The sequence below is a fragment of the Protopterus annectens genome, chromosome 10.part0 (assembly GCF_019279795.1).
Source record: "Protopterus annectens isolate FY-2018-M chromosome 10.part0, PAN1.0, whole genome shotgun sequence".
NCBI lineage: Eukaryota > Metazoa > Chordata > Ceratodontiformes > Protopteridae > Protopterus > Protopterus annectens.
The window spans coordinates 535,209,149-535,235,522 of NC_056744.1; the positions used below are offsets into that span (position 1 = coordinate 535,209,149).

At 36.4% G+C, this 26,374-nt stretch overlaps 1 protein-coding gene across 1 annotated transcript in view; it reads right to left on the reverse strand.

The window, feature by feature from the left end:
• The window catches only part of PBX1 (PBX homeobox 1), a 1,500,039-nt gene extending 1,481,439 nt beyond the window's left edge, over positions 1–18,600 (reverse strand). Inside the window, exons 1-2 of the mRNA XM_044085392.1 lie at positions 17,910–18,600; positions 8,211–8,284 (exon numbers count right to left, since the gene is read on the reverse strand). Coding sequence (XP_043941327.1) covers positions 8,211–8,284; positions 17,910–18,100 — 265 coding nt within the window. The 5' untranslated portion in view covers positions 18,101–18,600. The remainder of the gene's footprint in view (positions 1–8,210; positions 8,285–17,909) is intronic.
• Positions 18,601–26,374: the final 7,774 nt, after the last annotated feature.

The window sequence follows — 26,374 nt, forward strand, 5'->3', positions numbered from 1 at the left end:
GCTAAGCTTAGTACATTACTGCCTAAAGGTCCATTGTGTGACTGCACATAGTAGAAAACATTAAAACAGACAGAATGATATCTTAGTGATTATGATTTCAGCCTTACAACTCCATAGTTCAAGATTCATTCCTCACCTCTGGTCATTTATGTCCTGGTGGGTTTTCTCTGGGTGCCCTGCAGCCTTCTTAAACCCATGCTGCCCGATTAGCTGTTTTGAACTGTCTTCATATTTTGTATTTGTCATTGTTTTTGTTGGGGCAGAAAAGAGTGTAAGACAAACCAGTTCACTTACTTAGTTAAAAAGTAAATGGAGAGGTGGTCTAAGTTTTGTTTGCATTTTGTTACATAATATAAGAAAGCATGCCCTCTCAGCGATAGTTTGGTTCAACTTATTTTATGTATATACGTATATATCTTTTATGCATGTGTATCTGTTTGTATACCTAGGTATATTTTACTGTTGAGTGTTCTCCTTCCTTGGTACCATAGACTCTGATACCTCCTGCATGGCATTAATCATCCTAACTGTATACAGTACCTAATGAAAAGACTGATGACCCAGAGATGATGGCGGACTGCTGCCGCTCAACCAGCTGCTTGTTTTCTTCCTCCCCTCTTTTTTGCTGGGCTAACTGTCTTGTGTGCACTATAAGTTATGAGATCACAAATCTACATTATTCTAAGTCTCCTACAATAAGCTAATTAAGTCACATGCTTTTTTTATTCATTTGTTCACAAAGTCAGTCTTTTATTCTCTGTTACACAGTCTGATTCACTCTTGCGAGACAGCCAGAACTTAACCCATCACTGGATGCCTTTAAGACAGAGAAACAACTGCTGAGCAGGACATCAGTCCAACACGTCACTTGTTTAACTACTATTTTTATCATCATCATCACGGTCATCATCATCACTTTAATCTTGTTATTGTTTGACTAATTTTAGTTTTTGGTTACTGTTTCTAGTTTAGTATTGCAAAAGCCTGATTTCAGTCATTAATATTCAACACTGTCAAGCAGAGACAGGACAGTTGAATAGCTTGGAATAATGCAAAAATGTACCTACTGCAAAATCTGATTCATGTGTGGGCTATTTAAATATTTATATTTGTTTTTACTTACTTACTAATGAACTATTTGCCTTCAGCATGGTTCAATAGTGCCTTATTCTCAGTACATGAAGAGACACACTCAGTGTACATCAGTGATTTTTTTGGGCATAGCAATACTCACAGCTTGATACTGTTCATTACTCATAGCAATACTCACAGCTTGATACTGTTTTTTAGTCATAGCAATACTCACAGCTTGATACTGGTCATTACTCATAGCAATACTCACAGCTTGATACTGTTTATTACTCATAGCAATACTCACAGCTTGATACTGTTTATTACTCATAGCAATACTGTTTATTACTCCTAGCAATACTCACAGCTTGATACTGTTTATTACTCATAGCAATACTCACAGCTTGATATTGTTTATTATTCATAGCAATACTGTTTATTACTCCTAGCAATACTCACAGCTTGATACTATTTATTACTCATAGCAATACTCACAGCTTGATACTGTTTTTTACTCATAACAATACTCACAGCTTGATACTGTTTATTACTCAACCCAGTATGTTGTCAGAACCCATAGAAGAGGTGTTTTAGGTCTTGCAGAGTGCTTTAAGAAGATGAACCTTTGAGATGGTAGATGGGACAGTGATTTGTGTATGTTTTGGAGTGTGGATGATAGTTTCAGAGGAGACATTGGCAGCAAACTTGCTTGCTGCTATGTTAGCAAAGTTTTTTGACTGGCGTAGGAGGCACCATTATACAGAAGTTCAAATCAGTAATGTGAATTATTCCTTGAATTTTTTAATGTAGCTGAAGCAGGAATTGTAATTATCCTTTACTTCAGAAACTAGGCTAAGTTCATGGGATTCTTTTCTGGTCCTAAGAGCTGCTTTCAGTCACTTGGTGACTTTTTTTATATTCTTTTTGTGTTGTGAGATTCTGGCCTTACAAAGTAACGTAAGCATTTTTTTCTTTCATTTATTAATGTTGACTGACTATCAGAGTTAAATTTGGTTTTGGTGGGATTTGCTCTGTTGATGCATTTATCTAAAGGAGCAAAGTAGATATCTGGAGAAGGTGGATACATATTCAGGGTATATTGTTGGTTTGCATATGTAAATCTAGAGATTTCATCATAAAATTGAAGAAAGTTAGTGTTTTTGAAGTCTCTAAATAGCATGGTATTGGTTACTAGTGTGGTGGATGTTCTAAAGGTAAAGGTAATCAGATGGTGGTCTGACTTAACTAATGGCAGACCCATCTGGGGTATGGAACAAGTTAGAGCCAAGTCTGGGAGAACTAACTCTAGAATGTTACCACCACTGATGGTATTAGGGACAATTTTATACAGGAGTTTTTTATTTACCCAATCTAATAAATGTTGTATCTACTCTGCATTACAAATGTAGGTACTCCAATCTATGGAGGTATAGTTGAGGGATCCAGTACTTATTGGGATATTTTAAAGCAATTTCAGAAAACTATCATAATCCTGTGGGGTCACAGATTATGATCAATAACAAACTGCAAGTTGAAATTCTATCTGTTTGTCTTAATGTGAGCTGGAGTTCTAAGAGCTCATTTGGGGAGTCTATGGGTAACACTTTGGCAGGGATAATATGCTTACAAACACTCTGATTCCTCTGAAATTACAAGTGAACTTAAAGGTATGCTAAACACAGAACTCTGCATGGAGAGGGTGTACTTCTTATGCTTAAACCAAGTCACAGTGATGATAAGAACATGGATTTATTCAAGATGGAGTCCTCCAGATCAGTCAGTTTGTAGTTGACTTTTGCCATTATGAAGGGCCACTTTTATGTTTTCCAATTTATGTTTTGATTTGATTTTTTGGTTAGGTTGGTATGGTCTTTAGATGAACTCTGACTAAAAAGTGGGGGCAGCAAAGACTTTTTTACAGTATGAGCATACACTTGAACTACATGTGTAAACAATCCTTTGCAAAGCAAGTTGGACTGCCAGCCACACTGTTTCAAGGCGAGACATACATATCCACTCTGTAATGACACTGGCTAGTTAGCCATTGTTGAATCTGTTTATATTTTCCTAGAATCCATGCATTATTCTCAGTGAAGGGAGGATGATAGCACTCAAAACATAAATTTACCCTTGCCTAAAGCCAGTGTAGCTAATTCCAGCAAATCTTTTGGCATTTTCTTTCTTGTGTTTTCATGCCAGATCACTCACTCTCACATAGACTGCAATCATGCCTAAGTCATATTTACAGGTGGACAGGGACCTGGGGACTTTTGATATGCCAACTGAGTTAGTAAACTGAAGTGAATGCCAATTTCTATTCAGAGTGTAACAACTACACTGCATGAACTATAACCATAAATAGTGCTCAAAATAACTTTCTTCTTTTCCATTTCTGATACCTGATTTATCTTTCTCAGTGCTAGAGGAAATATGTGTCAGTCTCAGAAGCAATTGTCAATTCACTTAATTGTATATCATAGGAATATGGAAGGAAACTGGAGAACCTGGCAAAACCCATGTGGATATACAGAGAGGACATGTAGACCCAGCACAGAAGAATCCCCAACTGTGAACCAAGCTGGACAGCCAAAAGATGTGAATGAGTAATGTTAGCCACTGCATCAACATGCCACCTCCTACCACCATTAAAATTAACCCACTGTAGCATCCCCTTCCCCTATTATTATATTATTATTTATATCTAAATTTGTCTGATCATAGATTCTTGACAGATAACTGTTTGGGCATTCTAATCCTGTTGCATGGATTGGTGCCAGGGGGTATTTGAAGGGTGAAACATGAAGTGCACTCACTCCAGTGGCTAACAGGCCTTTGTGCTTACAGAAAAAGAATTAATATGACAGGAGTTTATGTCCATGGACCTTAGACCCTATGTCCAATGAAGGAGACAAAACATTCTTAAAGCTACACAGATGCCTGTGAGACATACTTGCCAGTAAACCTACTTTCAAAAAAGACATTCATTGCCATCTCTCTGCCATTTGCCCTTCATAATAACTTTTGCACTAATTCATAGACCCTTTACTTTTTTGGCCAGCTTTCTTTATAAGTATTGTTAATGTAAAAATGAGACATAAACCAAAAGCAGTGAATGAATGCACAGAATTATGATAAGATTCTCAAAAGACATTTGCCCTAAGTTAGTATTAGTGTCTGTGTCTGCATCTCAACCCCCCTACTTATTATAGCCACATCTGAGGTCACCATTACTCAGAGAAAATACAAGTATTTCCCCAAAATGCATGTAACTGCATTTCTCTGTTACTTAGGAGATTCATAGACAATTACTAGATTTGCCACACATTACACAAATTTATCAGATTCAAGCACTGTTTCATAAGAAAAAAATGACTTATCCAACTATCTATTTAATCTCCATTCAAATAAATGTATCAAATTAGACTCTGATCTTCCTTCTATGCAGTTCTTTATACTGAGATCATTCTTATTTTGTTGTAATCTCACTGACTTATTTTGATTATTATTTGATGATTTTATGAGGGGCTTGTGTCAAAAGAAATGGCCTACAAGTTCCTAGACCTTTCCTCAATACCTCATTCACCCAAACAGAAACTTGAAAGAGCTCTACAAACACTTTTGAATCATCAAGAAATTTCCTCATTTTAAATGAGTTTATGTTCATATATTTGTTATCCAAGTAAGTAAAGTGGTCCAGAGTATACTGTTTTGCATCTAAAACTCAATCCATGAGGGCAAGGGTGAATGTAATATATAAATGGACTATGTGACATAGCCATTCAATTCAAGAGTTCTTGATAGGTAGGAAGAAACTGGTATAAATAAAGAAATGTCATGCTGACATGAGGAAAAGAAGGAGACTCCATGAAGAGAGTAACGTGGAGCCAGAACTAAAACCTGGCCCTAGAGTTATAAGGCAAAAACCTTAACCAGTAAGACGCTATATAAGCCTGTCAATAGAGCAGCAAGTACCTGTATCCATTTACTTAATTACAATAGTGATAAACCATACAATAGTTAAGCCATAGTCACTTTTTACTTTATTTTACACACACCTGCTCCACTTTAACATTATCCGTCAACCATCACCCTCAGCACCCACTCATTTAGTGACATAGTACATTTCCTTTTACCCTCTGCACCCACTCATTTAGTGACATAGTACATTTTCTTTTACTTCCCATCAAAAATTAGAAGCAAGGTTCACACTTTTTTAATTCTTACAACACTGCATTTTCTAAAAGTACTAGCTCCATATATAGCAGAGTTGCTAAAATACTGCTGCTCTGCAATTCATTATCGTTGAACTATTCTTAACACACGTATTGCGTAGGCCTATTTTCTCTCTCCTCATTTAAGCAAACCCTTTCTGATCTATACATTTTTTCCTCTTCTTCTTCTTTCATAAGCCTCAAATGTGTTAGCATGTTGCATTCCACAGCTTAATTTGTTCTCACTCAACTAAACCTTTCTCATATTTTTAATTTCTTCCTCAATTTTCAGCAACCTCTCATTCATAACATTTAAAATGTCTTCCCTAATAAAGGCACTATGTTGTCTGGGGTACTGTAATTCTGCAAGGTATCAGACCTTTCACCCCAGCTCTTAGCTCCAAAAACTTCAAATACCTTGACTATAGGCTATGGCAGGTGACACGCTCTGTTCTAATAATCTTTATTAATCTGCGCACCAGTGAGGGAAAGGCATTACTGCATCCTGATTAATGTACTAAAATGCCTACCATCCCTTCTTCCTTGTAGGACTCCACCTTTTCCTAATCCTTTCACAACCTCCTTCTCCCTTTCCAGGGAAAATGACATCGGCCTTTTCATCTTTAACAGGTCAAAGTATCCCAATAGGACCATCATTTTAACTTATCCATTTTTTGAGTCTTATGCAAGTGTTTCTTCTACACCTTTATTTCATGTAGTCTGTACAGTAGTAAAAAACACCAAGAACCTCCTACACAGACAAACACAGGCACACACACACACACACACACACACATGCACAGACATAAAACATTACCGATAAAATTTAGCTTATCCATAGCCTATAAATATTTTGTTTTCACCATTCATCACCATCTAGTACATGTGACTCCACCTCATTCCATTTCATACACCCAGCTCTGGGGTTCAGTCTTGACCTCTGCTCATTTCCTATATAGAATTCTGATGGTCTCTCAGTATCTGTGTGGGTTTCTGCATGTACTAGTTTCCTTTTGTCTCTCAAAAACATCCCAGTTTTGACTGCCAACACTAAACTATGATTACACAGTGAACTTACCCTTAACTTTGTGGCCTGGCGCATTGCTCAACATGCTCTATTGACTAGTCTTATGGTCTACATACACAATCATACAGTAGAGAGTTGATTATCCGAAATGTCAATTAGCTGAACCCATTCCTCCAAAGTTTTTTGGTAAGAAAAATCATAAAGTCTGAATATGTAAAGGTTATACGTATTAGCTTGTGCATGTTTTTTGAACTAGTAGCCTGCTTGTGTGTGAAAAATATCCTTTATAGTCCATTAGATTTGGTGAGTGCAGAAAAAAAAGGATTTTAGAAGGTTTTTATCCAGTTGAATGTATGTTTGATTATCCTAACCATTTGATTATCCGAACTACCCTCGGTCCCAATTAGTTCGGATAATCACTGCTCTACTGCATTTAAATTCTTTACTCAAAAATAACATACACACTTTCACGTTCTTACTGTGCACCCACGAATCTGTGTCTGTCTCTGTAACTGCATACTGACTAAATTTCATGTTGCTGTTTCTGCATGATCCCAGGCAATATTACTTCCAGAAAGGTTCAATTTGAAAGCAGTGCTGTGTTTGCTGCTGTCTGAGTATAATGTGCCTTCACAACTTTGTTTGAGAAACTGTTGTCTAGGTAACATCACATTTTTTTTTTTTTCATTTTTGTTTCTGAACAAAGATGTCACATACTGCAACTTTCAGAATCTGCAATTCTAAAATGAAGCAAAAAAAAGCATATCTGGTTTGCTGTAGCAACTGAATCCACAATAACAATATTAACTTCAGAATCTAGCCAGATCACACAAAATTTAAACACAAGTGAAAGCAGTTTCATAAAACATTCTTAACCTAATGTTCTTCCTCTTACAAGTCTTTATGCAAATAATTCTAGATCACTGCTAACTGACCCCTTCAGACCATGCAAACAACACAAAGAAGTAAATAAAACATTTCAAACACGGGAGGAAATCAGCTTCACAAAAGTCGATCCTGTGGAGCCGTCAACACAGCAGCAACAAGTATTTTGCTGACTAATCACTGCTGCAGATTTAGAATTCAATTTTGACAAAAAAACATTCATTAAAAAGTGTTCAATGAAATGTATTTTATAATAAAATGCAACTGACATTCCCTTCAGAAAAATAATATGCAGTGATATTATGTGATCAGTAAAAAAATTCTTACAGCACAAGGGTGAAAATTTATACTCTGCAAATTACAGACACAAGGTGATAACAATCTTTTATAAATCCACATGCATACAAAATTAAAACAAGTGTATACACACACACACACATATACAACCAACATACATTTATGTTTGTGATTGTGAGTCTGTGTGTCTATATGTGTATATATATATATATATATATATATATATATATATATATATATATAGGCATACAGAGACACACACACACACACACATATATATAAGCACTTAAAAATATCAAAATTCACAAATGTACCCATTGTTTTTGGACACACTTTGGTTAACAAAACAGATGGCCAAAGGTGTGCGAGATCAATTATCCCTGGGGTTAGAAAATATGCCCCTTGCTCAGAGATTGTGTAATCTCAAGCATTAAATTAAATATATACGTATACAGCAGATATATATATATATATATATATATATATATATATATATATATAGCAATAGATGTGGGTGGTGCAGGGGTGCTTGCCCTGCAAAAAAGAATGTATAACTTTTGTATGTTCCAATATTATGCTTGGAGTAAGTACAATGCAGTGTTGATGTACTGAGTTTCAATTTTTAGGTGCTGAAGTTACAGTTCTCATATATATATATATATATATATAAAGAGAGAGGGAGGGAGAGAAGACAGTCTCATTAAAAAAATCTTTCTTACCTGTCTTCTCTTTGATTTCACACAAAACATTGAAGAGGGCAGGCTTCATTCTGTGGCAGTTCAAAGCATGTTTTCTGTGAATAAACAAAATCGGGGAGAGAAAGAAAAGCCAGTAAGTTAACCATGCTACTGAAACCATTTAACAAGCAGAAAGGAAACTATAGCAATTCATTATACTGTGTTCAATGAAATCCCCTCGAGCATAGAGCGGCAACCTGATATGATGCAAAATGGCTTTGATTACCTGACAGATAACCCAGCCATGAATAATCATTAATGTGCTCTGCTAAAAGATGCTGCCATACTGTTAAAAGAATCTGGTAGCAGCATAGTTGTTTGGTACACACCATATATAAAGCAGCTGATGGATGATGCTTTTAAACATACGGCAAAATATCAGACATACAGGGCACTATTAAATGGTGGAGTGATGGTTTCATTTAAAAATAAGCAATTTCCTTCTATTCTGCAAGCATACAAAAGGAAGCTCACTGTAGATTTATTCATATAGCAAGTCCCTTCACTTCCTGCTTCTTAATAAAAATAATGCTGCCCAAATTAGTTGTCTCATGGAAACATTCACTGAGTATAATGTTTTCTCCTGTCAATAGGAAGACTCGGTAGATGACAGTTTCTATAAAGATGCACATACTCCTTTGAACTGATTTATCCAATGTTCACTTAGCTAAAGTGATTAATCAGAAGTCAGCTTAGTGTGATAGCCACTATGCAACAGGCTGCAACAATAGCATTATGCAACGACCAAGTGGTTGAATAACACTTTTCATAGCTCATCTGTATCCGACACAGTTAAAAGCACTGCTGCTTCTCAGTCCAGTTCAAAATGCAACAAGGCTGGGGTGCTAACATTTTCATTTTGAATTAAATGACCATTCAGAATGTTAAGGGAGTGATAAGAGTACATATATAGCATTTGGTTATCCTTTCTTTTCTCCTCACTCAGAAGCCTTGACTTCACAGTTCAATAATTATTAATCACTGTTTGTGCTCTTTTGTGCTCCACCAGATTTAGTTAATCAGAATTAAAACTTGTGATCACTTATTTTATTTTAGTCTTTTAAGCATAGAGATCCCATAACCAAATAACTGCTGTTTTATTTTATTCACATATTTTGCAACTGTTTTAAGTCATCTCTCAAAAAGATGGTCTTTCAGTATTTAATAAAGATATATTTCTACGTTTTACAAAAAAAAATCTCATACAGCAAACCATACAACAAATAGAAAATGTGAAAAAAACATGCACAACTTAACTTTGTCTCTGCCATTGAGCTGAGATTATATCAAGTACCTCTGTACATTTTTATTCATGTCTGTTGCCGTGCCATTACAAACCCTTTACATAAAATAGATTATATTATGTTTTCTCATCCTGGAATTATGCATATATTCATTTAATTATTTGCTTAATTACAACAATTACCTCCATTGCAGGTTCCAATGTTGTATTTTATCACACTGTTACTTATCTTTATTTGCATCTGTATAGCAGAAAGGATTAAAGACACAAAATGCCCAAAAGCTATATCCTGTACACTTCAGTCTGATTCCCTGAACCTTCCTGAATTGTGTCTCATTGACTCATGCAATTAGTCCAGAGTACTAGGATCACCCCGTAAAACATATACTTATGTCTAGTGGAACTTATTAGTTAGCAGGTAGCAAATATATTTGTTACAAGAGACAACATTCAGAAAAATACATTTTCACAGAAAGCTGTTTAGTAACATGCACTTGAAAACTTATTTAAACATAAACTATATCTGTTCACCATTATTCCTTATACATTTTGTGATTAACTCTATTTGCTTCAATGTAAGGCCCTATACCTGCTTACAGCCCTATAATATTTACCCCTGAAGTCTTGCAAAAGATAAAAAAAAAAGAATAATGTTTATATGTAGGACTCCCAAAATGTATCCGGTAACAAGCACTTTAACCATTTAGGATTTTACTGACTCCAAAACAATGAAAACATGGAACATATACAAAACGAAAACAAAATACATAAGTGGACCACTTGTTAATGATAAGTTACAGACACATTTGCATACATAAACACAAATGCACCTGCCCAAACACAAGCTCACACACTTGCAGATGTATTCTCAGATAGCTACATAAGAATTTATGCATTGCACACATCAGTGGTCTAATTAAAAAAAATACAATTTACAAATAAATTTTCCCTGCAACATCTGATGCAGATTGACAATGCTTAAATAATTGTGCATCTTAAAACAGTTTTCTAGCAATCAGACTACTGTTATTTTTTAAAATGCTCAGTAAATATGTATTAATATACTCATTCCGATTCCATAATCAGGTTTATTTCAGTCAGTACCTCCAAATCACTTTATTTATAAGAGATGCAATCACAGATGTGTAAAAGTAATTAGGCTTGAGTTATGAGTGAAATTAATAAGATTACACAACTAAGGCACAGCACAGTAAGTGATTTATGCAGCACAACAATATATTTGTTTTATAAACAAACAGCTGCAATATACATGAATATGTATGTTTGCATGCATCTGACTGTGTGCACATGCAGGTGTGCATGCTTACGTGTGTTTGCATGCATATATTATTTGCATTTTTATCTGCCTCACATATTGCAATACTTTATTTAGCTGGATTTGACAGTTGGAAACCAAGTGCTTACATGTAGCTGTATACATAAAAGTCACTGCTAGTTTCCTGATATGCACTTAGCAATGCTTTTTATGACCAAGATATACCCAAGAGCTCTTTGCTTGTGACACAATTTGTGCACTATGAAATATTCAGTTATTTAGTTAACAATCAAAAGCACATGCTAGTAAGGACTTTGATATTATTTGGCTTATTATTACATGATTACTTACAGTATCTAAATCAGCCTATTTGTGCCAGCTACAATGCATATGACTAGGTAGTTGTCTCATTTTTATTTCTTAAAAAATAATAACACTTATAGGTGAAGAAAATCACCAGCTGTTTATAATTATCAGCAAACTAGTTTATTGAAGGAGTCAGTAAGTAAGCACACTTGCCTTGATCATGTCCTTAGATTGATTTAAATGTATGTGTCCATGTAATAGTCTATAACGCAGAGTGTGTCACCTGAGGATAATAGAGGCTTAGAAAACTCAAGTAGTGAAATACAGTACATTATCTCACTAAGTGCAAAGATTACTATTTATATGCAAGTAATTTCTCTGGTTACATGGTACTTAACATTTCATTTATTTTGATGCAAGTAGTGCTAAATTATGAAAGGGCTAAACGGCAGTATAGTACGATGACAATAAGACCCCCCATTATTTAGTGTAGGGCACTAACATAATCACCTTGTAAAAATGAAACCAGATATATGGAATGTGTGTATCCCCATTTAACTGCCTGTACACACACACACACACACACACACACACATATATATATATATATATATATATATATATATATATATATATATATATGTACATACTATATTTTGAAAAAGCCATAGTATAAAAGACTCAAAGTAACCATTCTTCTAGCTTAATAAAGATAAGGATAGATAAGTGATGAAAGTACTTTACGTCAAGCTTGACTATATAATAAATGCAAATATCTGCCCATATGAGCACTCGTCATGGTGTTTTTTATTACCAGCAGTTCCTGCATTTCTCCTTGAATTTACCAACATGCTATGCTGCTATCACTTTCCATAATGGTATAAAATTCTGGTCAAACTCAGAAGAAAATTATGCAATTACAAGAAATTAAGCCTGACTCCTTCATTCCATTCATAAAGTAGAACAAAGTGACTTATGTATACTACATTTCTATAAATGAAAGCTTATACGGTACTAAGCATCTATCTGTGTGTGTGTGTGTGTGTGTGTGTGTGTGTGTGTGTGTGTGTGTGTGTGTATGTGTGTGGTGGAAACACACACACGTGTGTGTGTATATATATATATATATATATATATATATATATATATATGTATGTATATAAATAGACACCCATTCAGACATGCATTCAGTATACCAGAAATGTAAAATTGCAATGCATGAAATCCACACAAAGACTGATTCTGTTTTTAAGGGGGGGTCCAATAAAATCCTAAATGCACTGCCTGTAGACAGCTCAGGAAATTAATTAACGGCATTGTCACAGACATATCATAAATACCGTTTGTCTCTGCACACTTACACACAAACATTTACACACATATAAAATGACTAATTTGTTAACCACATAGGTGGACTAGTCTAAGGGTCCTTTTCAGCCACAATCCAGGCCAGAGAAACACAAAAAGTACATAGTAAAAATATACACAACATAACTTAAAGATGCGATTTAAATACAACTGCAGATGTCAGTACAAATAATAGCCATATGTTATAATCACATTGCAAACCAAGTTTAATAAAAATAATCAAAGTAATCTATTTCAAATAGCAATTTGTAAGGCAGCAAAAATGTGTATGCAAAATGAAATAATTTTTGACAAGGATTATTGATGTTAGTATGCAACATTACATTATACTGACATTAGTATTAGAAACGCACACATTATATATACACACAGACAGACAGAGGGCTATAGTTATTTCATTGACTGACTGTCATCCACTCCGTAGGCATACTGTGGCTGGGCATATTTAATCCTACTGCTTTTTCTTGCTTGCACATAAGTAAGTTGCGTAATGTCACAGAGGTGACTAATTCAAAAACTTTGGTGATACACTGTCATATACATGATATCAAGTGTTGTCCCTAAGAAATAAGTTATGTATGTGCTTAAAGCAATACTCAGATGGAGAAAAACAGACTGTGGGCTCTGTTCCACATGCATCAACATATGTTTGTTTATTTTGGGAATTTCACATATGAGAAACAAACACTACAGTCTGAATGGAACAAACTAAAGTTTATATGAAAACAAACATGCCACAGTTGCCTGCAGTTTGCCTTAAGTGTTACTAAAGAACTCCACAAGTGAATATTTTTGCAAAAGACTCAAGCACCGAAGAAATATGTACATGCTCACCACTATTCTGTAGCAAGGCATTCTTAAAATTAGGTATTTCATGCACAACTCATACAGCAAGCTGCAAGTTTAAATATATTTTAAAATAAACTTGAGCAAAAATGAGATGTTTCTCTGAAGTGATGCTGCAAATTGTTTAAAAAATGCATCCATATATAGATATATAAATATAGGTATAAATGTTTATGTGACAATTCACTGTCTTGTTAATTTTATATATATGTGTGTGTGTGTGTGTGTGTGTGTGTGTGTGTGTGTGTGTGTGTGTGTGTGTGTGTGTAGGGAAAGAGAGATGGAGAAAGAGAGAGATACATTACAATAAACATAAGCTGCAAACTATTCATACAACAAATTATTTTCAGTGATACTATGTATAAAGAAAAATGTCTGAGCAGAAAACTGCAATATGAACACAATACTGAAACAACTATACCAAAATGTGGAAGTGAAACTCTGTAACAAGTATCCATTTCAGCAAATATCAACTGTACAAAAGACTACTACAGCAAATGTTCATGAAAGCAAATTAGGGACAACCTGGTAAAATAAATGCAGGAAATAACCATTTAAGAATAAAACAGGTGAAAAACTATTCACACATAAGGTGCTGTGCAAAGATCTAGTACATGGTAAATTTGCTCCTCAAACAGGGTAACTTACTGAAGTATGCCCTTATCAAGGCATGCCCTAGTGAACCCTTCCTGCCAAAACTTTTTTTTTAATTTGAAATTTTTGCAAGGTTAGTATTTCTCCTGCAAAAAGGAAAGAGTCTCCTATTTGAAGATCTGAAGCATTTATCATTTATTAAACAGAACCCAGATACATAACATGGTTACTCACAAGACAGATCACAAACTTTAAGGGTAAATACTACACAAACACAAGCACACATCTATATCTAATATTATGTTATATTGTATTAGGTTATATTATATTAGGTTATATTACATTAGGTTATATTATATTATGTTATATTACATTAGGTTATATTATATTAGGTTATATTACATTAGGTTATATTATAGTATGTTATATTACATTAGGTTATATTATATTAGGTTATATTACATTAGGTTATATTATTACTATATTATATGTGGGTGTTTGTATATTTTATGCATGCTTATTTTTGTGGTTATTAAAATGTTGCTGGTGCTTTGGAGCTCTAGTTTTTCTTTATTATATATAATTTGGTGTAGGCAGATTAGAAAACTAGTACATTGTTGTGTTGAGTAAGGAAACTACAGTACAGTAAGTAAGCCGCACAAAACATATTTGAAAGTCAGGACTGAACCCCGAGCTCTGGTACTGTAAGGGAGAACTCTTATTACTGAGCCACAGTTCCTTTTACTCTACGGTTTACCCCACCCATTTTTTTTTTTATTTACTAAATTTTTCTTCCCTTCAGCATTGTCAGGTTGAAGTTTAAGAAGCACACTAGATCGTCCATGGGCCTAGATTTAGGCTAAGATTTGCTGAAGTATAATTATATAGTCCTGAGTTTGACTCCCATGGTCTCTACTTTTGAGAAAAGATACTTAACACTTAATGGTCTTACCTGACTAGTGAATTAAATCTGTAATAGGCACTTATCTGTTCATATGCATAATTGTACTACAAGCATTTCAAAGAGAACTAAAACTGTTCTGCAAACAACTATATGGCATAAATTAAGCAGCATGAATATGTAAAATTCAACCCCATGGAAGCGCTTGTACTGTAGAAGTCAGAAAATGTACAATGACATACTATGTGCTATAACTCAAACATTCACTTTGCTTGTGTAATAAGCAGCTGTGTCAACACATACTGCACTTCTCACTCTGTCACCTTGTTTAAAGCAAGACTAATCAACTCTTACAACAACCACGAGGAAGACCCACCAGGGGGTTTTGCAAAACCAACCTTCTCAACTGAAGAATGTTTTCACTTAAGGAGTAGAGAGCTGGTCTCTGTTTTTACCCTGTGGTAGAAAACATACATTTTTGTGTGTGTGTATATGTGTGTGTGTGTATACAGGTGCACACGTGTGCATTTATGTGAAACAGCATTCTAAGACTGATGCATGGTCGGACATGTATGTATTGTACTTACTCTGTGCACATGGAGTAGCTGTAAATTCAGGAACCTAGTTAATCAATGTAGCACGATGGTGAAGAATAGCATAATTATTAGCCGTAGAAAAGATCAAAGATAAGAGGCAATTTGATTGTTTTTAAGCAGTTAACAGGTTTATGACAATATTTAAAAAAAAATATGAAGGAAAATGTACCTAACTGTATTTTATATTATTATTTTCTGATTCTATTCCTCTCTCTTCTGTCACAAATCTTCCTATTTTTGGGAGAGACAGATGTAAATTAGAGATGCCCCTTGGTAAATGGGAGTTTGTAAACACATCTTAGCATATATTCCTAAAACCAGGGACAGATGAGATGTGTGCAGCACTTTGTTAATTATATGGCACTCTGCCATGTGGTGTTTTACATATTTCTTGTGCCAGATAGCTAATTGAACCTAAATGACAGTATTTACACTAAGTAAGCAAAGTAAACCATCCTACAAGTCATACTTTGTCTTGTATCAAACTGTTCATGTGTACACACATAACGTACAACAAAATTTCATGCAAGTAAGTACACTGCTGAAGAGGTCATGTTTGTAAATGCACTCGGCTATAATTTGAGTCCATTTAGTGTGTCAGGAAAATTGATATCAAGTGCTGCTAAAATGTGCCTGTTCCCCAACTTGCTTGCACTCGTTTCATGCTCATTATGGAGCTTAACACCCTAACATTTATTAGAAATATATTTACACATCCTCTGTGGGAAAATGTCCAAATGCGTTTGCATGACAATTCAAAGACTACAAATGAACATATTCAAGTAACATTTTTATTTGTTCATACTTTTTTTTTTTCATTTCCCCACACAATCTTATTTTTGTTAGTCTATCACTTTGGCAAATAATGAACATGCACATGACCAGTCTTTTTCTTATTATCAAACTGTCACCCCGAAACCAAAGTCAATCAATGTCCAAAACCTGCAGTAACCTACCCCCCCAACACAGCTTGCAATGATTTATTCTGTGCATCATTTAGATGGAGTTGCTGATTTCAACTCCCATTAAGCAGACATTATGCTAAGCTACTGGAAATGACTGCTGCACAGCTTGGAATGATACACATATGCAGACATATATCAAAATAAAAATTGTGAAATTACAGTTCATTATTCCATCTGTGCACTGTGTCTTTATTTTTGTTGGCGTTATTTGCTGCCACTTAATATTGTTGCTAGCAGGGGAGGGTGACAGCACACACCAGTATCACACTGAGCAACATAACCTCTTGGCTGCCCTGGATTTTCAGTGTTGTCTATAAACTTTGCCTCAGTTTTTTTCTCTCTCATATCTTTAATTTTGTGATATGACAAAACAGTAAGAATTAATGATGTTAGCAATATTATGACTGTGCACCTTTTACAGTTTTAAGAAAAAAATGTATTTTCATACAAATGTTTTCCTACCAACTAAGTGGAGTGTCTGTATTTACAAACTGCATTTTAACTCTTTGTATCTTATTGAATGTTGCACAGTCTGTACTCCATCTATATCTACAGATACATCTTTATATATTTGTATGTCTGTATATATCTATATCTATATATTTATCTATATATCTACAGACAGACATACACATACCTATACATGCACGTCCATATATATATAGAGAGAGAGAGAGAGAGATAATATAAACACACACGCATGGATATAGATAAATATGTATATATATATATATATATATATATATATATATATATATATATACAGATAAGACACACACACACACACATATATGTATGTGTGTGTGTATATACATATATATATATATATATATATATATATATATATATATATATATATACACATATATCCATATAAGCGTATTTTTCCGTGAACGCCTAGGATTATACGCTCCATGGTTGCGGCACCGCTTTGTTTTTATTTCATTTAGTGATGCCTGACCTCAGCACAAACGTTCTAGGAACTTTACTGCTCCAAATGAATATGGTCACCTGATCTGATCAATAACTTGAATAACCGATAAAAGTTATTTAAAAAATCTGACAGTCTACGTGTGTATATTTATGCTATCATCCAAATAATTATACAAACCTGCTGAAATATCATCCAAACATGCGTAAAAAAGTTGCATATTTGTACTTCTTCTTTCTATTGGTACCACGTATTTAAATTTCGATTCTTTAAATGTAAAATTGTGAATAAGTCTTGTACTCTTACTTTAAACCTGATCGCCCTCTGCATCCTTTTAACAAGTGCACTTGTCTGACATGATTATCAGACTATCAAAGACAAACAAAAATTAATAAATAATTTTAAACATCCGAGACGAAATTAGCTTTACAGACTCACTCACCTTTGTTAAACCTATTTAAAGTCTTGGACAAAGTAACACACACATACATGAATACATACACAGTGATGCATTGACCAAATATACACATTGGCATGGATTAGAAGTGGGTGCTACACCAGGTTAAAGGGCATGTGGTACAAATGCCGGTCAGTGTTGCTGTCCAGCTATTGGGCTTTAGCTTGGTTCATCCCCTACTTCCTGACCAGTGCTCACCTAGCCTGTGCCTCGTCCAAACTCTGGTCCGTAATGGTCATGATTTGCTGTAAAATGTCTCCAATGTCTTGCTTTCGTCCCCCTTCCCCATCTGTCCCTCCAGTGCCATCCTGCATATGCTGGGACAGGCCGGACAGTCCTGCCATCCCAACTCCTGCATGGGAATGCAACATCCTGGGCTGATCATCCATCTCGCTGCACCTCTCCACCGCACCACGTTTCCTTGTTGTGCTATCACTTCTGTTTAATTTTCCTGTAATTTATCTTCGTCTTCCAATGTTTCAAGCAAATTCCAAACATGCACCTTTAAAAAAAGCTCGCCTTTTGCCTTCGTAAAAGAGAAACAAAAAATCCTTGGATGAGTAAGAGAGAATACGAGGCAAGCAAGTCTTTCTTCTTTTTTTTTTCCTCTTTCCCTCAAGCTTGGTCAGAGCCAGGCGAAAGAGAAGACTCGTTGCTTTTCAGTCCTTGTACCACTCCTGCAATGGAGGACCTGCAGATGAAAAATCCTCTTTAGCCTCAGTCAGTTATTATTATTTTTTTTTTCTGTCTGCCTATAGTGACAGATTTTTTTCCACTGAACACACACAACAGAAGATATGCAATCCTGCAAACTTCCACTGGCAGATTGCAACTGGTACAGAGCCAGAGCCAGATTTAAACCCCTCCTTTGGTGCAAACCACCTCTCCAACTCTCTCCAATGCTTTTGTTCAAAACACTAGGCTAATCCTAACGCAGAGCAAGAAAACTGAGAGGTGGCAGCTCCGCCCACACGTCGATCTGATTGGTCACGAGGGATCAAGAGCCTCTCCCACAACTTCTGATACCGAACAGTCAATCAAAGAGTTCAGAGGGTGGGTTTTCATCATTAGGCTCCACCGAAATCGAACGGTAAGTAGCGCGTGTCTGTAAATGGACAGTTAGTGCTATGTGCGCTGCCCAACTTTTGCACAATAAGATACCTTAGAACAATGAAGGAGGATGTTATGTAATTACAAAGTGAAAAATCCCTGCTATGATCACCTTACTTTTTTGTAAATCATGCTTCTTTTCGCTGCCTGTTACTTTTGCAAGCTTTATTACTATGTGGATTTCAAAGTATAGTCCCTTTACGTACTGTGGGGAAGCATAATTCTCAATACCTGATGTCAAGGTAAAAAAGATATATTATCGTACCTAGCAAGTGTACCTCATTATGAAGAGCGCTCCTCATTCTGAGGCTTAACTTATTAACACCAATGTAGTGTGGAATGTCACACCTTCACACCTCTAGCAGCCTACACTGAGCTTTCAGCATGCTAGATAAATGTAAATATTTTGTGAACAGTAAACGCTATTAAAACTACAGGAATAGCAATGTTATCAGTAAAATGTATTATTTGCAGTGATACTAGCCGCTGAGTTCATAGTCTTTTCATTCTATGCTCTGAAGAGCATTTTAAAGTTTTTTTTAAACAACCTTTTTCATCCATTGATAGCCTGAACAAAAATTATGACCAAGGAAATAAATATATTGCTACTGATCAACATTACCTTTCCTTGCATCCTTTCAACACACCAGTTGGCTAAGACAGGACAGTAATAACTGTGTAGAAAATAACTGAATTAAGTTGGGGAATCTGGGAGCCAAGAGGCGCACACAAGCCTTAGGTTAAAAGATGATCTGAAGAGCATTTTAGGGTACCTTCCCAGCCTTTAGATCCACTGGTGATTTTTTTATTTCAGGGAAGACATAAAGTGTGTCCAAGGGTAGTATTTAAAGCTGCATAAGAGTAGCTTCAAAAACCAGACAGAGATACAAAAGCTAAACCAGTAATCCAACAAAATGGTAAACGACCAGCAGAAAAAGCATCAGGGAGCCCAGCTGGATAAAAGTTCCTTTAGAAGGTCTATTAACAAACTCGCACTATAAAAAAATAGTATCATTAAATAAAATGAGATACTAGGGCTTTTGTCCTAGTACCTTCCAGGACGTCCTAAGATAAATATTGCATAAGAGTAGCTCACAATAAACTAACAAAGACAAATATTTGAGAAGATGCAAAAATCCTAGATGAGAACACTGTCTACAGCCCCCAAAAAAAAAAAAAACAGCACAGTGACTGTCTCTGCATTTCTGTGGTGTTAGACTAGAATGAAAGTAAAGACACATATGGCCACAGTCATATATTTCCAGTGATTGCTGTCATGCATAAACATAGCATGCCTCTTTTCCTCACACCTCAAAAGAGAGCCATATGACCTGATGACGTTTGTAAGTAAAGTGAAAAAAATTATGATCACTGTAATGTATTCCAACTTGTTTCTGCTAGAGTTTACTGCCTCTGCCCAACCTATATTGACTTTCTTTGTACACTTCTGAGGTCTGCAAGTAAAGTAAAAGAAAGAGTGATCACACTGTTTCCATTCCCAACAAGATTTATAATGAACGCCTGTGTGAACATCTGAGGTTTGATTGTAAAGAAAAATAAATAATGAGCACATCACCCCCAGGCCCACAAAGAAGCTACAGCACATTTCTGTACACAGTTATGAGCAGAAATGGTTTTAGAAAGGGTGTGGTTGTGGTCATAGACCACCTCTAAGCCCATGTCAGAATCAATTTGTACAGTCTGGTGTGTGTGGGGGCAGAATGGTCTATAATGTATTTTTATTCCTTGTTTTTGAAAGATAATTACTCTTAACTGCATTGTTATCACTAACCAAGAATTATGTACATACCCAGCATTATTGTTAGTCCACAGATACAAATCAGTGATGTTTTTCACACATGCATGCACATGCAGATACATACACACACACTGATACTTCCTGACAATCCAGGTCTATCGCAAGATGGGCAAACACACAAACATGTTGCACACTCACCTTTATCAAAATTGCAGGAATGCCAGTTTAACTACGCATGACTTTATGGTGCTGCAGGAAACCAGAGCACAAGGGTAAACCCATACAGAGACAAGGAATGGATGGACACACATGACAGAGAAAGCTACAAACAAAGCACTATGAAATGGCAACACCATTCACTGCATTGCCAGTGGCTTTCAGACACATCCTGCTTAGGCCAAGATAACCACCAACCATGTGTAAAGTCTATTGTTTGTGGTGGTAAGTGAAAGAAATTAATGACCATCTTGTTATTCTGAAATGCATTGCAATGACCCCAACCCCCATACATAAACATAATGGTAGTGCTGATTGCGATAGAAAGTGAAAGAAATTATGGCCAGCTTGTTACTGTCATATTCTAAATTGTTGTCTGTCCTACTCATGCATGAATAAGCAATAGCAATACACTTTCAGAGACTAGCAATACACTTTCAGTGACTAACAGTACATTTTACAACACCAATAATGAAACACCAGATCAGTTATTACTTTTTAGCAGTCATCAAAGCAAAGCAGGGGTAAGTTACTTTTATTCATCTCATTGAGGAGCAATATACACCTGTCACTGTCCCTGATTTCACAGAATGGCAATGTTTTTGTCTCATATTTTTGCTGTGTCTTTCATAAAACTTTTGATTTACTAGTAAATCATACATGACTACAGGCAATCAATAAATGCCAGGCATTACAGTTCCATGTGTCTTCTTATTCAGAAAATGCATGTTGACGCAAAACATATTAACATTTTAACTGAATTAGAGTAATATTTAAAACATTTTCCTGATTCTGAGCCTTTACCTGTCCATTATATATGGCTTTGCCCAGAATTCTTAAGAAAATAGTTTAAGAGTTATAGTATTTAGTGTCCTGACAGTATCTGTACTACTTCCCGAAAGAGGAAACCATCTCTGAAGATTGGGAGCATCTGCTCTTCTTAAAATCCCATGCAAGAGTTGAGGTTGATTACTTTGGGATGCCAGTCTCTAGTGCTCACCCCCATCACATTCATTCCCAAGTTATTAGATTTATCCTAAAAAAGACATGTCACAACCCTGTTTTGTATAAAGTACATAATAAGAGAATGAATGCTCTATCTTTCCCTCATTTTCCCCCAACCAGTAGCAGCTTTTGCAGGGCCCCCAAAAAGTCAAAGATTATCAGGGGGACCTTTATAGCCTAAGGTATTATGGGTGCCTAAAGCCAGTTATGATGTTAGTTTTAATAACTAGAATTGCCAACAGAAGGATCTAACTAAATCAAAAGTACTATGTCAGTGATAAAACATTTAATAAAGTTACGAACCCTGCTGTTTGACAAAACACTATCATTATAACCAGAGATATCTTTGAATTTTAAGCAGAAGACATGGTGCCATTTCTTAGGATTCTTCATCCTTAGAGTTATTACCCACTTGATTTATTAAGTACACAAGATTGTTGCACAAGCTTTTGTTGGTTTACAAGAACAACATTTCATAATAGAATAAGATGATTTGGTTGAGGACACCTGTGGACTAGAGGGCCTCCAGCAAATGCATGGTTCACTAGTGCCTAAAGCCAGCTATGATTATAATGCACATAAACCTCAAATTATATTTTTTGCTAAACATTCACAAATCCTTATATCCTGGTAACTGTATAACCTTGACATATATTATTAGAACATTTTTGTTAACCAGACATAAGCTTTCACAGGTCAACAACAAATTCCTCTATGAGTACATGTTTATTGAGATATTTACAGAAATATGAAAGAATATGCTTAATTATATAATTAGCAATCAAAATCCCACTGAAAATCTCTCAAGATGTGCAACTTGCAGAGCAAATATCAAAGCTAGTTTTATTCAACATCTATGGTTTCACCTGATGTCATTAAACAGGTTGTAAGTCACTTGTTTTTTGAATTATTCAGTACATATCGAAACATTGCTTATTTCCATAATTACTAACAAACTACTAGCAATATCTCAGGTATAGTCTAGATAAAGGGATATTGACAATGAATCTTCCTGTCTCCCACCATAGCATATCACATCTACCCATCAATAACATGTAGGGCTCTTGGTTATGAAAATATGAACACAAATATGAAACCAGGACTATTTCTCTACTACAGCATGTCCTAGATTAATAATCTTAGGGTCATTTTGTTAATAATTCATTGCAGTTTCTAAAGCTGCGTATTATTAAGTGTAAGCTTAAAAAATTCTAACAGTTCTTAACAGTAGTATAATCGAAATATTCACAATCAGCAAGTTTAGAAAACACAGGTACAGCTTTACCATGGAGTAAGGGGGTCAGGAACCGTACCCAGAACCTTTGGTCAACATCCTATTGTTTACATACCCTCTCAAATGTGGTATCCTCTCAAACGTGAATGAAACTATCAAAATTATCCCCCTCTTTAAACTGCGGAAGAAATTTACTGACCTTTTGTGCTTCTAGGGTCCAGTTACTCCCTTCCCCATTACCTCCATGACTCTGGCAAAGTGTCAACATCTCCTTCTCATGCTGCCTCTGCCTCTCCTTTTCATCAACTTCCAGGTGTAGCAATTTTTCATTCTCCTCAGCTTGCAACCATCACAGTTTCTCATTGTCCTCACTCTCTCGATGCCTCAGTCTCTCTGCTGCTTCTATTTCCACATGCCTGGCCTCTAACTCATTTCTTTAGCTCCAGACAGATTTTTAAGTCCTCTGTATAAAGGTTGAGTTGTCCACTCTCTGAGTGTGGTACATCTCCACTGCCAGTCTGATCGTCCTCCTGGTTGCTGTTTTCTGATGCAGCTGTGACCAAAGTTGCAATCATGTCTGCCTTAGTCAGATTTCCATGCACCAGTCCCCTAGCCTGGCACATCTCAGCCAGCTGGCTCCCCGTCAGCTCTCCACACTCCTCTGCTGACATGCTCGCCCGCGCTCCCTGACTAACCAAGCTAACAAATGAAATAAAACAATTGTGATCTGAACTCTGAGTTTTCACTGCATGGCAGATTTAGAGTACAAAAACACCTTCAGTGATCACTGTACACAAGCTACAGAAATTCACACTACCCACACCACTACAAGCCAATTAGTATTTGCCAACTAATTAATATGTGGTGTGGATATCCCACCACTGCCAAACAATTAATATGTGACGCCTGTGTACTGGCCTACCAATCAATCCTCACCACTAACACCAGTGAGCGGCATCCATATAGGGAAAGGATAATAAATGCACACACAGTAAAGTACAATTTCCATTAACAGCACACAGAGACCACTGTCAGTCTGGGGCTGGTTTCTCCCTTTCTCTCCAGGTCACCAATAAGAATCCCCACTGGCAGAGCTATAGGGTCCAAATCTCAGCCTAGTGGGCAAGCTAAAACCTCCAGCACCCTCTTTGTCCAACCAGTGCTTCATGTCCCTGCCAAGTAGCCGACACGCAGAAATTTTGAGATAAGAGTTATATGCAACCACACAGACACTCCTGGGGAAGGCTGGCACAGGTTCTCCAGCTCTTCCTCTTTTACCCAGACTATACAGTAGTACCACCTGCCACCATCCACTAATATTTATCAGCTGCTAAAAGGCCCTTATGAAAGGGTGTCCAATTATACTGTGCAACATTATTATCCAAATGGTAAGTGTGACTGAACAGCAAGGCTATTGGAGATGTTTTATATGATATCACAACATGCATGCAATGTACTCTTAGAGCTTAAATTATCTCTACACAAAACTGCCACAGCTGAAAGGATTAAAAAATATTTAATAATACATAATAAAAACACAAGACAATACTTCTTACTAGACAGTGCTAGTCAAGAGTTCAGAGATCACAGAGAAATACTTAAAATAATACAGCAGAATAGTTCTGACATCAATACAGAAAAAAACTAACCCAATCTTCCTAGTTCCTAGCTATATCTAAGAGAAACCACAGTTCTAAAATAAACTTACATATAGAACACAGGCAGAGTGCTGGTAAGTTGGATGTTCTCAAGACAAATGTTAAATGCCCTCATTCTTTCTGTCCTTAAATTGATAACACAGTACCACTGATTCATTTCAGATTACATAATTTCTTTCTGATTCCCAGGCTAACAGAAACTCAGAGGTTAATAGCCCTTTTGAGCTTGTAGGTGGTCACGAAGCCAGAGCAATAAAATAAATTATACATGAAAATTCTAGCAATTTACTCAGGTCTCAAAACAATAGCCAGAATACCTTCATCCAGACATCTCAGCTCCGAGCCCTGAGATCAAAGGCAGTCATGAAATGCTTGACTTATCAGCTTTCTTACAGCAGAGTGCACTGTTGTTAAATTTTTTTTCAGTTCAACATCCAATACAGTCATTTCACATTTAAGAGAATAAGCCTGTGGCTTACATTAATATTTACAAATGACAGAATTATCTACAAAATTCTAGCTACCTAGGCTAGCAACGTTCAGCTATCTTCACACACCCCCACCCCAGAGAACTCAAGCTATTTTGTCAAGTGGCCCTTGAGAAACGTTGCTTGAGAGGGTTAGGTCTGCCTGAGTATACCTAACCCCATTCCCTGTCTTGAGAGCCCATCTGTGTTTGCATTGCTAATCCCACTGCAGAGCTGCACTGACATATCATATGCTTGCAACCCTAGGCTCCATCTTAGCAACTTGGCATTTTGCTGGCTGGCTCTGTGTAACCATGTTAGGGGATTGCGATCTGTCAGTACAGTGAATTTTCTTCCATACAGATAAGGCTGAAGTTTCTGCAGTACCCACACTATTGCTAGATATTCCTTTTCTACAGCTGCATAGCAATCCTCCCTGAGTAGGAGCCTATGACTGAGATAAACCACTGGGTGCTCTTCTTCCTCTGAAGAAATCTGGCTAAGTACAGCCCCCACCCCATGATTCAAAGCATCCACCTGCACAACAAATTCTTTGCTGTAATCTGGACTGGCTAACACAGGGGGTCCTTCCAAAGCTTCTTTAAGATTCTGGAATGTCTGGCCACATGCTGTGGTCCACACTACCTTATCTGGCCTGTTCTTCCTTGTCAGGTCTGTGAGGGAAGCAGCTATGGTACAATAACTGGGAATGCACTTTATGTAGTACTCTGCCGTCCCTAAGAATTCCCTCACCTGCTTTTTGGTAACAGGTGCAGGCCATGCCTGAATTTCTCTTTGCCAGGTTCTGGCCTGATCTTGCCACTCCCCACTCTATGTCCCATGTAGGAGCCTCTGCCATACCCACCTGACATTCACTAGGCTTAATGGTCAACCCTACCTTCTGTAGTCTGCCCAGCACCTCCATGACATGTTGAAGGTGCTCTTGCCAGGAATGGATGTAGATGACAATATCATCTAGGTAATCAAGAGCAAACCCTCCTGCACTTACTAGGATATGATTAACCAGCCTCTGGAAAGTTGCTGGGGCATTTTTCATCCCAAACTGCATCGTTGTAAACTCATACAAGCCAAAAGGAATCACAAAGGCTGACCTCTCTCTCTAGCACTGGGAGTCAAGGGCACCTGCCAATAACCCTTGGTAAGATCAATAGTTGTAAGATACTTAGCCCCACCCAGCTGCTCTAGGGCCTCAT